Below are 11,631 nucleotides of genomic sequence, written 5' to 3' on the forward strand. Positions count from 1 at the left end.
CTCCGCGCGTTGTCTCATGCCAGGAAATGTGGAGCTCTCTCCCACTCACCCAGCTTTCCATGTGTCCTAGATTCAGATGAGTCGCCAGTGGCGAGAGAGCGCAATGTGATTGTGCACACAAACCCAGAATTCCCTGGCTCCAGCAACAGGAGGTTGGGGACCCGGGACTCGGAGTGCCAGACGGAAGAAATTCTGATAGCTGCTCCCTCCCGGCGACGGATCCGTGCCCAGCGGGGGCAGAGTGTTGTCGCCTCCCTCTCCCACTCCACTGGCAACATCTTGGTGCTGGCAGACAACGGGGATGCAGTCTTTGCTGCTGCTGTGAGCAACCGCATCCGCTCGCGGAGCCTTCCTCGCGAGGGGGCTCGGGCCAGCGAGGGCCATCAGGATGCATCCACTAAGAGTGCAGGGTACGAAGTGGAGCACTTCCTAGCTGGTCAGGAGAGGATCCAGAAAAAGGGGAAGGAGATCTTGAGCAAGCAGGGTTCACAGGAATGCCAGCCCATTGGTTTAACTTGTCCTCAGCACCTGCATAGCCCCGAACACAGCATCGGCGAGAGGGGGAGATCGCGGTTGTCAAGGATGGTCGATTCAGGCAGCTGTGAAATTTCATCCAACTCAGACACCTTCGGGAGCCCAATTCACTCCATCTCCACAGCAGGAGTCCTGCTCAGCAGCCACATGGACCAGAAAGATGACCACCAGTCCTCCAGTGGCAACTGGAGTGGGAGCAGCTCCACATGTCCCTCCCAGACATCTGAAACCATTCCTCCTGCTGCCTCTCCTCCACTAACAGGCTCTTCACACTGTGACTCTGAGCTGTCACTCAATACCGCTCCCAATGCCAACGAGGACTCCAGTGTCTTCATCACAGAGCAGTTTGGTGATCACACAGACAAGGTCAGGGGCCACAGGGCAAGCTCCTTCACATCCACTGTGGCAGATTTACTGGATGACCCCAACAACAGCAACACAAGCGACAGTGAGTGGAACTACCTGCACCATCACCATGATGCCTCCTGTCGCCAGGATTTCAGCCCTGAGCGCCCGAAGGCAGACAGCCTGGGATGTCCCAGCTTTACCAGCATGGCCACCTATGACAGCTTCCTTGAAAAGACCCCCTCTGACAAGGCAGACACTAGCTCACACTTTTCTGTGGATACTGAAGGATACTATACCTCCATGCACTTTGACTGCGGTCTGAAGGGTAATAAAAGCTATATTTGCAACTATGCAGCCCCAGGCTCCGAGAGTGGCCAGACTGGCAGCATGACTTCCAGCCTAGCTGACTGTGCCTGGCAGGAGTGCATGAACCACAGGAGGCAGGCACGGCAGTGCATCTCATTGAAGAAACCAAAGGCAAAGCCAGCCCCACCAAAACGCAGCTCATCTTTGAGGAAATCAGAGGGTAGCACCGACCTTCCTGACAAGAAAGAACCAAAGATCGGTGGTGGGCAGCATGTCTCTCACACTGCCAGGGAGATGAAGCTGCCCCTTGAGTTTTCAAACACACCTTCCCGAGTGGAAGGCCCCAACCTGCCAGCCAAGCAGGAGCTTCCCTGGCCAAATCAGGAGGATGGCGGGTTAAAGGACACTCCGTTCGACACTGTCAATATCCCCTCCTTTAAAGATGAAGGTGCTGAACAACCTCACTATGCAGACCTTTGGCTTCTGAATGACTTGAAATCTAGTGATCCTTACAGGTCCTTGTCCAATTCAAGCACTGCTACGGGTACTACAGTCATAGAGTGCATCAAGTCACCAGAGAGCTCTGAATCCCAGACGTCTCAGTCTGGGTCACGAGCTACAACCCCATCCCTCCCCTCTGTTGATAATGAATTTAAGCTGGCCTCCCCTGAGAAGTTGGCAGGGTTAGCCTCACCCTCCAGTGGGTACTCCAGCCAGTCAGAGACACCCACCTCTTCTTTTCCGACAGCCTTCTTTTCAGGACCGTTGTCTCCAGGGGGGAGCAAGAGGAAGCCAAAAGTTCCAGAGAGGAAGTCATCACTGCAGCAGCCACTCTCAAAAGATGGCACTGCCTCAGTGAGCAAAGACCTCGAACTTCCAATTATACCTCCTACTCACCTTGACCTAAGTGCTCTTCACAATGTCTTGAGCAAGCCCTTCGCTCACAGGCACCAGCTGCATACCTTTAGCCACAGCAAGCAGAGCGCAGTCGGGGAAGCCCTGCAGCCCAGCCCTCCCTCTGCCCTCGCCATCACACCCTCTGTTCTCAAGTCTGTCCAACTCCGGGCAGTCAACAAGCCTGAAGGAGTGAAACATAAAGGCAGTACCCCAGACCTGCTCTGCATACAGGAGACCACCTTGATGGCAACCGAGGTCTCTCCAGGCAAAATGAGGCCGCTCTTAGCTAAGAAACCAGTATCACGCCAGTACTCTACCGATGAGGCCATAATGCTGTACATTGACACTTCCCCAGCAGAAGCAGGCCCTGGAAAGCCACCTTTAGAGAAAAGCTCCTCTTTTGGTGGGCAGAATAGCTGTGAGCAAGAAGCTGTAACTTCATCAAGCGTGGGGCTGATTGAAATCAAACCTGAGAAGGACCAAACACTCCTGGCCGCTGAACACTTACCAGAAAGCTCTATGAATCAGACATGTGCCGTCCCCATGGATAACTTTCAGAAAGGCTCAGCTGTCCCCACAGGTGATGATGAAACACAGAAGCCTGTCCAGGGAGCAGAAACAGTGCACGATCTTTATCAAGTGCAGGCTCAGCAAGAGCTCTCCGCAGGCAGTGAGGGGAAGGTGGAAGCTGGGCCTGTGGATGAAAGCCCAGCTCAGGCTGAGGGACCGGCCATCATCTATCAGTTAAAGCACCAACCCGATGTAAGCCACCATGTGCCTGGGAATATCAGCAACGAAGCAGACATGGCAGCAGTGGATTCACTCAGTGAAGAGGGCTGCAAGCAGGAAAACTCTATCACATCAGGTATCCCAACCAAAAGTGCCTCTGACGACAGCAGGGCAGACGAGACAGTGGGCAGCGCAGACGAGCCTTCGCTGAAAGGTCAGTTGGGAACTTTTTCTGTGTCATATCCAATCAGGCAGCTTTGGATGGGATGGCAGTGGAGTCAAAGCAGAGTGGCACATCAGCTTCCCTCTGTGGGTTTAAGCATAGACCCCCTCATGTCTGTTAGCTGGCCAGCCAACCAGCCCAAAGCTATTTACACTTTTCCAAAGTATTCAGACTGCATTTCTGATATTTATTTCCTCCCTTGTGCTACATTTCAGCTGAAAAGATAAAAGGGAGGAACATTGGCCCTGGGTACAAAAGAGTTTGATTGTCATAGCAATGCTGTAAATGGGAGATCCTGTGTTCAGTGCTCCTTTAATGGGCTCCAATATGGAACAGACACAATTTCTAGATTAGAGGGTAAAGGCTGAATAGTGGTATCACCCACTAGGTTGTGAGCGGAGCTGGTGCCTCCAGCTGGCAGTGCTGTTGCAAAGTGCAGTAGAGTCTGACTCATAACGTGGCTTCTCTCCTTTTTAAGAATCTTCTCCAAGCGATGAGTCCATCATGTCTCCACTGAGTGAGGAGTCACAAGCTGACACTGAGGATGTCTTTGTGTCTCCAAACAAACCCCGCACTACTGAGGACCTGTTTGCAGTCATTCACAGGTGACCTAGCCTTGTGGCAATGGAAAATGGTAACATGCATCCCTGCACAGTTGTCCACTAACAATAGCTGCAGGATGGCTATTCTATGTTTAAGTCTTGTCCTCAAACTACGTTCTTTAGTTAACTCAGTTTAATTTTCTAGAAGGCAGCTTTAAAACCTGCTTTATTATGCCCTGGAGTGCAGTCTGAGTATCTTCATGGCGTATGTGGGATGCTTTACAGATAAAAACATCAGGCTATTCTCTCTAATCAACATATGTCTTCAAAGAAAACTACCCGTTCCTGTCTTCTGCCTACCAGTCCACTAGCTCTATTCTGGTGAATGAGTTGTTGCAGGGAGAAGGATATGAGAGGGCATCTCTTCAATTTTAGAGTGTTTTGTAGTCCGCTGAAATTTGGGATCAACTGAAATTGAAGTTCTGATACTGAATATATTATTATTACCTAAGTTTCTGTATGCATTGTTGTCTTTACAAAGAGCTGGTTGTGCATACATTGTCTGGGAAGAGCTGGGTAATGTTGAGAGGGACTCTGCAGCTCAGTGACATGAGTCACTTATAGCCTCCCATATTTTACAGAGGGATTAAGAGAACTCTGGCTAACATGAAAGCATCTGTAAAACTCCAGAACAGCGCTAAGCATTATACTACAAAAATGACGTATGAAAGAGTTTTCCTTTGTGTTTTTACAGATCAAAAAGGAAAGTTCTTGGGAGAAAGGATTCTGGAGACCTTTCTGTAAGAAACAGATTGAGAGCTTCATCTGGGACCAGCAGCCAGCCTCCCACCAGCAGCACACTGCCCACCAGCAACATGCCACCAGCCAGCAACATGGGCACTCTCATTAGTAGTCAGAGGTCCCCCGGGCTCATATACAGGAATGCCAAAAAGTCCAACACATCCAATGAGGAGTTTAAGCTTCTGCTCCTTAAAAAGGGCAGCCGATCTGATTCCAGCTACAGGATGTCTGCCACAGAAATTCTGAAAAGTCCTATTTTGCCGAAGTCTCCTGGAGAGCTGACAGCAGACACCCTTCAAAGCACGGAAGAGTCTCCTCCAACAACGAGCCCTGATGCATTATCGCCGCTCTCCCCCTGTTCCCCCAGGGTCAACACGGAAGGATTCTCCTCCAAGAACTTTCCCATGTCGGCATCCTCGCGGGTGGGGCGGTCACGGGCGCCACCAGCAGCCAGCAGCAGCCGGTACAGTGTGCGCTGCAGGCTCTACAACACCCCCATGCAGGCCATCTCCGAGGGGGAGACCGAGAACTCGGACGGCAGCCCCCACGACGATCGCTCTTCTCAAAGCTCCACATAGGCTGTGTGGGTGCCAGGGCCAGGCTGCCTACACCACTCAAGCTCTTAAGGATGTCAACACAAGAGGCCAATGCTATAGCAATCAAAAAAAAAAAAAAAAAAAGAAGAAGAAAAAGAGAACAATCGCAGGGCAATATCAATGCTCAGAGGTGTTCGTGTTTGGAAGACGCTGGGAAAACAAAAGGACTACAGCTGTAGCTATTTATTGCATTACATTTTCTAAAAGGATGAAGATATGCTATGTCTGTTCTGTTTTCTTTTGGCTTCCTTTGGTTTATCCCACTCTCATATCCATTGTCACTGTAGATTTCAAGGCCATTCACTTTCCATAGAGTTAAAGGTGACTTTGGGTGGGTTTCGTTTCCCAGAAGCTGCCCATCTAGAAACAAATCCCTCACTGTAGTGCTTCCCTAGGGAGAAAACAAAAAACAAACAAACAAAAAAACCACAAAACAACAAAAAAAAACCACCAAAAAAAAGAGAAAATGCTCTTGAGAATTGGTATTTTTCTACATTAAAATGAGCTGAAACAAACTTTAGAAGAAATTAACAAAACATATGTAAATATCATATTTTTGATAAAAATTTGTAAATAGAATTATCAAAAAGTGGACGTGGCAAACGATTTACTGCGTAACAACTTTGTTTATAGAAGACAAACAAATTCAATTGTAATAACTGTATTCTGTGAATACCATTTTCATATCAAACATAAAACATGGCCACCAATAACCACTTTTGGTGTGACAGGCCTGAAGGATGACATTGAGCAGTGGAAAGCAGGAATTTTCCACGTTAGTTAAGGAAATGGAAAGGCTGACTGTGAGGGGATTAAAGAAACCATTTGTCTTTCTAAGGCAGCTCCAAAGAAGCTAACTGGAAAGCACAGCTGGGAGGGTTTCCGTGAGAATTGGTGGGGAAGATGACTGTGTTTCTGGCAGAACAAAGCTGGGTCTGATGCAAAGCCCCAAAGGGTCCCACCCCACAGCCTCCCCTGGGCCTTTATTCTTGCAGGGATTGCTTCAGAGAGGATAAATGTGAGAGGAAACAGTACTTAAACTTCCATATTCCTATTAGGCTATTGGGATACATAACACAGTCATAACCTGGTAACTATAATCTTTAAACACGATTAGTTTCTGGTTCGTAAAGGAAACAAATAAATTACAAGCATGCAAGAAGCGCTTTCGATTTATCAGTAAATATCTGCAATGAGTTTTCAGTGAAGCTTTCTCTTTGTGCTGATGAGATTCATGCTACCTAAATATTTACAAAAATGACACTGTGAAACTGTAGCTGGGAAATAGGTATGTGTACGCATTATTTATATTCTTTACTGAGCTGGGAAGGGGAAAGCTCCAGTTCATTGTGCCAGCCACGTACAGTAGGGATCTTGTCTGGATTTACCAGAAACACAGAACAGGGTGAGGGACTGGGGTGGGGTGGGAAAGGAGACAAATCAAAGTAGCTGCTTTGATACAAATGAAGGCAGGGAGATAAAAGCTGAATTACTTGAAGTTACTTGAATATTCTCACTTTAAAACTGCAAGAACCCGTGAGTTGCTTTATACTTTTAATTTTTAAACAGAATAAAACCAACAATTCTCCTTTGGGCCACCACAATTTCCACTGATGTAGCCCCATCTGTGCTACTTAGAGGACAAGGCCCTCTTTATCCAAAACTGATGCAGTTGGTATTGGTTGCTGTAGGATATGGTTAGGAAAAGAGGAAAGGTTAGTGCAGAGAAAATAGTGAAGGAGGAATGGGGTGTGCAGTAGGACAAGTCAAGTAGGATGACAGAAAGAGTGTTCTTTGGTATAAAGAAATCAGCTAAAAGCTGGCTTTAAGTGTAAGTAAAAGACTGACTGGGAGGTGGGATGTGTGAATTCGGTTTTTGGGGTTTTTTTCTTTTAATCATGCAACGCATAAAGCTGAGAATTATTAAAAGAAGGCATATCATGTTTTAAAGAGGAAGGTTCTATCTAAAACTGTTACAATTGCAAGGAGTCAAAGCAAATCAGAAGAGTTTAACGTATCTGAAACATTATGTCCTGGAAGGTTCACATCTGATTTTGTCTAGTGCTTACCACAAGACATGTATTATTCAGTTTCCTACTGTCCTCCTGTGTAGCCTGGTAGCATTCAGTTGATGAGGTAGAGTCACTGTGCATGTGGTAGGTGTTTTGGGATGAGGGATGGTCCATCAGTTAAAGGGCTGCAAAATTGTCTAAAATAGTTTTTAAGAAGGTAGGGGGAGAAAGATTTTGGAAACAAAAGGCTAATTGTATTAGTAGCTTAGGTAGGAAAATAAGTCTGAATACAAGTGAAACGAATGAATGAGAATGTTTTAAGAGGAAATGTTTAGCATATAACAAACCACCTTCTGGAGAGTATGAGAAAAGCTAGTTTAGATAATGGGCAGAAAATCCTTAATTTGTCATCTTCAGTCATTTTCCACAAAAATTTTACCAGGACCACTTTTACAAAATGTTTTAATAGTCCTGAGTTAAACAGTCATTCAAAACAGTAGAGAGAATACAGCTGAATTGACTTTGATGATACCACTTTTTATTACCAATCAATAATTTCACAGACACCGTAAATAGATAGATATACACTGGGGTTTTTTTTACCAGAATGACGAGGCAATACTTCACATACAAAACAAACACAGAACAATCCCACTGGAGCATAGTCTCCTTTTGCTTGATTTTCTAATTTATACTTAGCAGATTGAAACCCAAACAGAGAGATTCTAAATTCTCTATGAAGAAAAGAGTTCAGAACAAACGTGGGAGTCAGAGGAAGATGAATGGCGGGAGCCCTGTAGCATTGCAAGTGTGCCATGAAGGCATCCGAGGGCAGGCCACAGAGGGAAGGGAACATCACTCACCTCTGAGACAGGGTACAGTACGTGCATCAGGTAACTACTGAACCGTCATTTCAACCTACTGTTCTGTTGCTTGCACTGATGTTAAAAAAAATGATTTCTTAAGTTATACAGCTGTGTTCTGAAAAATAACATTTTCCCCTTTTCTTCTTTGTTTCTTTTTTTTTTCCTTTCTCTTTTTGTTGTTGTGGCAGCATAGAGGGCATGGGATAGTTGTAGCAAATAAAGCATATGTTTGCTTTTGCCAAAGGTCAGTGATTGAGTGCATTTGCTGCAATGGTGGCAGATAGAGAAATACTGTAGGTTATGACTTAAAGAATTTTAAAAAAAATTAAGAAGGTTACAGTGTAACTATTTTGGTACTAGCACCAGTTCATGCTGGCAGAAAAGACAATGGTTTATGGACTTGCATCCATTTTGTATTTTTGTAATATTTGTAAATATGAACTTTTTAAATTGTTGCAAATATGGTTTCTTTTGTAAAATGTTTTCAAAGTTTACATTAAATCCAAGCCTTTGTATATTTTAGAGCTGTGCAACACTTTAAGTCTTGTATTTATTTTTAGTAAAAACGGTGACAGTTTCATTGTGAACCCCTCTCGAAAAATGTGTTGGAAAAGTTTGATTACCTAGAAAGTGTGTATAGAAACTGCAAATAAACGTGACTGCAATTAAATCACATATTCTCTTTACTTTCTTGTAATGAGATGTGAAGTCTTATCTACAGACTACAAGTATGCTATTTCCCAAGGTCACCCTCAGCACATTACACATTTCAAACCTATTTAATCCTGCTTTCTCTTCAACTGCTTTTGTTTCATCAGTTGAGTAAGGGAAAATGTCTATCCAAAATGTCACTGACTTTAAGTGTCCACCAGTACAACTTCGCCAGAATCTAGTAACTGCTGAATTTGCCCCATAGCTTTTACAGGTAAGAAAAGGCTAAGAGAAAGAAAGCTGGGATTAAAAATGGTGGAGAGACCACTACTTTATCTTCAGCTAGAAAAAGAAACAAATTGCAACACTTCTGACTCAAGGCACAGACAATCCAGGGGTTGGATCTTCTCAGATGAAGTAAACCTTGGGCAAAAGGGAAGCCACAGATTATGAACACGAACTTTGAACAGCAAAGATTACTTCATTTTAGAATGGTTCAATTATCAGGAGATTGAGACTTCAGGACATGGAAGCTAAGTGTTTAAACAATAGCCTCTCTCAGGTCTCTTTGAAAATGGAGATTAAAATGTACATCATGAAACTCTGGTTTCAGCTGTCATCTTGTAAGTAGCCTTGAAACACTATACTTGTTGCTTTTAAAACGTATATGGAAAGAAGGCTGAAATATGCAGCTCTGGTGTCATACACTGCATGAAAAAAGAGGAACTGATGGGAATGCTGCTGGGCTATCTGCAGTGATAATTTGCAAGAGTATGAGGACTGCCCCAATGATGTGGTACCCTTAGAGCAGTCTCCAAGTGTGATTCAGTTGGCATTACATTTAACCAAATGGTCACATAGTTAATGATTATGTAGATAATTTCCTGTTGTCTTGTGTGCCTTTCCCATCCCAAAACCACAGGTAAGCAAGATCTGTAAGAAAAGCTTAGCCCATAGGGGCAGACACAAGCTGGTTTTCCTCTGCCCACCGTACGTCTGTATTTCTTCATGCTTAGTGAAGAAAAGACTAAATATTAGACTACATAAAATATGCCTTTTTTATTTATGCAAGGTGTCAGGTCCCAAGAGGGCGATCCTGGGCCACCTGGTCTAGGATAGCCACAAAATATTGGATTCTAGAGGGCACTCACGGACTGCCTACTCAGAGGTACATTTGGGATACTCTTGACCTAAATTATGGTGAAACAATGCCAAACAATCAAGAAGTTTTATTTATGGCAGCAACTATTTACATCTTATGACACCTTAAACAAGTGGCAGCAATGATTTAAACATTTTTGAACAGCACATGGCAACAGTGATTTCTGAACAGCCTGTGGACTGACCTTTTCAGGAGAAGATGAAAGGAAGAAGGAATCCACCATTGTGCATTCCACTGTAGTCTGTTTCAAAGTATTCTTACTCTCTTAATCATTTCTCTCTCTCATGGCAGGTACCACCAATCAAATCATAGCACAGCCTAAGTGAAACTTGTTATATACCTGTTTACAATTTCCTTGATCTTTTCAAGGACTATTGTCTTCCATTAGGTTACAGCAAATTTGTGCCCACAGATTATCCCATTCTTAGACCACCCTGGCAGTAAAATGACTACTGTTGTCATATTGGATAGACTTGGGTTTGGACAAGAAACTGAACCATTGCTTCAGCACTTTTATTATGCTTTCTCCAATAGGCCATTCTGCTGCTTCAGCCTCAACAAGACCTGAAACTATTTCCAGCCCGACCAGCACTTTCTGATTCTTTGAATGAGTTACATAATCTATAAGCCATGTCTCCCATAGAGCCTTGTTAGCTCTCAGATGAATTGAGGGAGGTCATGTAGGGGTGGTGATGAAGGCATGCACCCCACAGCTCACAGTCACTAGCATCCCTCAACTCCCAGGTTCTCTGAAGAGATCTTTTAACTCCTGAGTGGCCACATTTAACACATTTAACTCTTGCAAAGGTTCCCATTTTTCTTCCTCCTCTCCTGCTGTTACCACCACCACTGTGAGTTACTGATTTAATTTTGAAATAATAATACCTCAACATTGTTTAGTTTTATTTCTTGAACTGTATTTATAAATTGTGATTTGTAACTGTGGTTGTAAATCTGGTATTTGATGTTACTGGGGGTTAGGAATCTTTCCTTTTGTTTTCGTTCTCTTAGGGAATTTTCTTCCATTTGCTGCTAAGAAGACCAGTACTTCAGAGAGACAAAGGAATGTAGCCACAAAGGAGGGGATGGAGTGCAGATAGCTGCTACTCTCCTATCTGAGGGTTTTTTCTCTTGGGGAGGGCAGAGTTACTGTGAGATTTTCGGCTTGGGGGAAGGGGCTAGGCACAGCCTCGAGCTCCTGCTCTCTGGACATCAGACTGCAGTTTCTGTGGAGAGAATTCGTCACCACTGTAGGGCTCCATCCCAGCTTTCTTCTACTGTCGGTGGAACTCAGCTGTTGCACTGGGACCTTATTAACACCCTACCTCACTAGAAAGGACCTTCACCATCTACTCAGATGCCTCAGGGGAAAACCCAGTACCCCGAGCCCTGAGCCCCTCCAAGGGAGCCTCTCCCAGCCATGCTCAGGAGCCAGTCTGCTGCTGCCCAACCCCACCATTTCTCTATCACTGCTCTGGGTTTTTTGCTACACTGTAACCCCTCACCCCCTGCCTGCCAGGACACCCTATGGCTCCTGCTACAGCTGCGGAGTTCCTGATACATTTTATTTACTACTCCGGATCTGCTCATCTCTGCCATTCCAGCTTGCTGCTTCCGAGATTCCTGCTACAGCTCATTTTGCTATCCAAAAGCGCACCGGGATCAGCTGCCCCCAGGGGTTTTTAAAGGAAGCCCCTTTTCCATCCTCTCCACCGGCTGCACCCGCCATTACCGTGTGGGGAGAGGCGGCCGAGCTCACGCCGCAGCGCCCCCTGCAGGCGCGGGGGAACATCGCACCCACCCTGCCCGGCCGGGAGCCCGCAGCGCCCCTGCTGGCTGTGCCCGGAACTGCACCCAGGGGACAGCACCTGCGGCCCAGAGAAGGCTGTCACTGCGTTTGTGGCTCTGTTTGTGGCTGCTGCAGGTGTGGCTGTTTGTTTGCCTTATTATACACACACGTAATA

General features: G+C 45.4%; 1 protein-coding gene across 4 annotated transcripts in view; it reads left to right on the forward strand.

The window, feature by feature from the left end:
• NHS (NHS actin remodeling regulator) overlaps nucleotides 1-8,524 on the forward strand; it is a 240,952-nt gene extending 232,428 nt beyond the window's left edge. For all 4 annotated transcript variants that reach the window (XM_014875790.2, XM_088160234.1, XM_088160233.1 and 1 more), the window contains 3 exons: nucleotides 71-3,028; nucleotides 3,516-3,642; nucleotides 4,334-8,524. In XM_014875790.2, the coding sequence (XP_014731276.2) occupies nucleotides 71-3,028; nucleotides 3,516-3,642; nucleotides 4,334-4,958 (3,710 nt within the window). In that variant the 3' untranslated portion in view covers nucleotides 4,959-8,524. The remainder of the gene's footprint in view (nucleotides 1-70; nucleotides 3,029-3,515; nucleotides 3,643-4,333) is intronic.
• The last annotated feature ends 3,107 nt before the right edge of the window (nucleotides 8,525-11,631 follow it).

The sequence above is a fragment of the Sturnus vulgaris genome, chromosome 2, assembly GCF_052056855.1.
Source record: "Sturnus vulgaris isolate bStuVul1 chromosome 2, bStuVul1.hap1, whole genome shotgun sequence".
In the NCBI taxonomy this organism is placed as follows: domain Eukaryota; kingdom Metazoa; phylum Chordata; class Aves; order Passeriformes; family Sturnidae; genus Sturnus; species Sturnus vulgaris.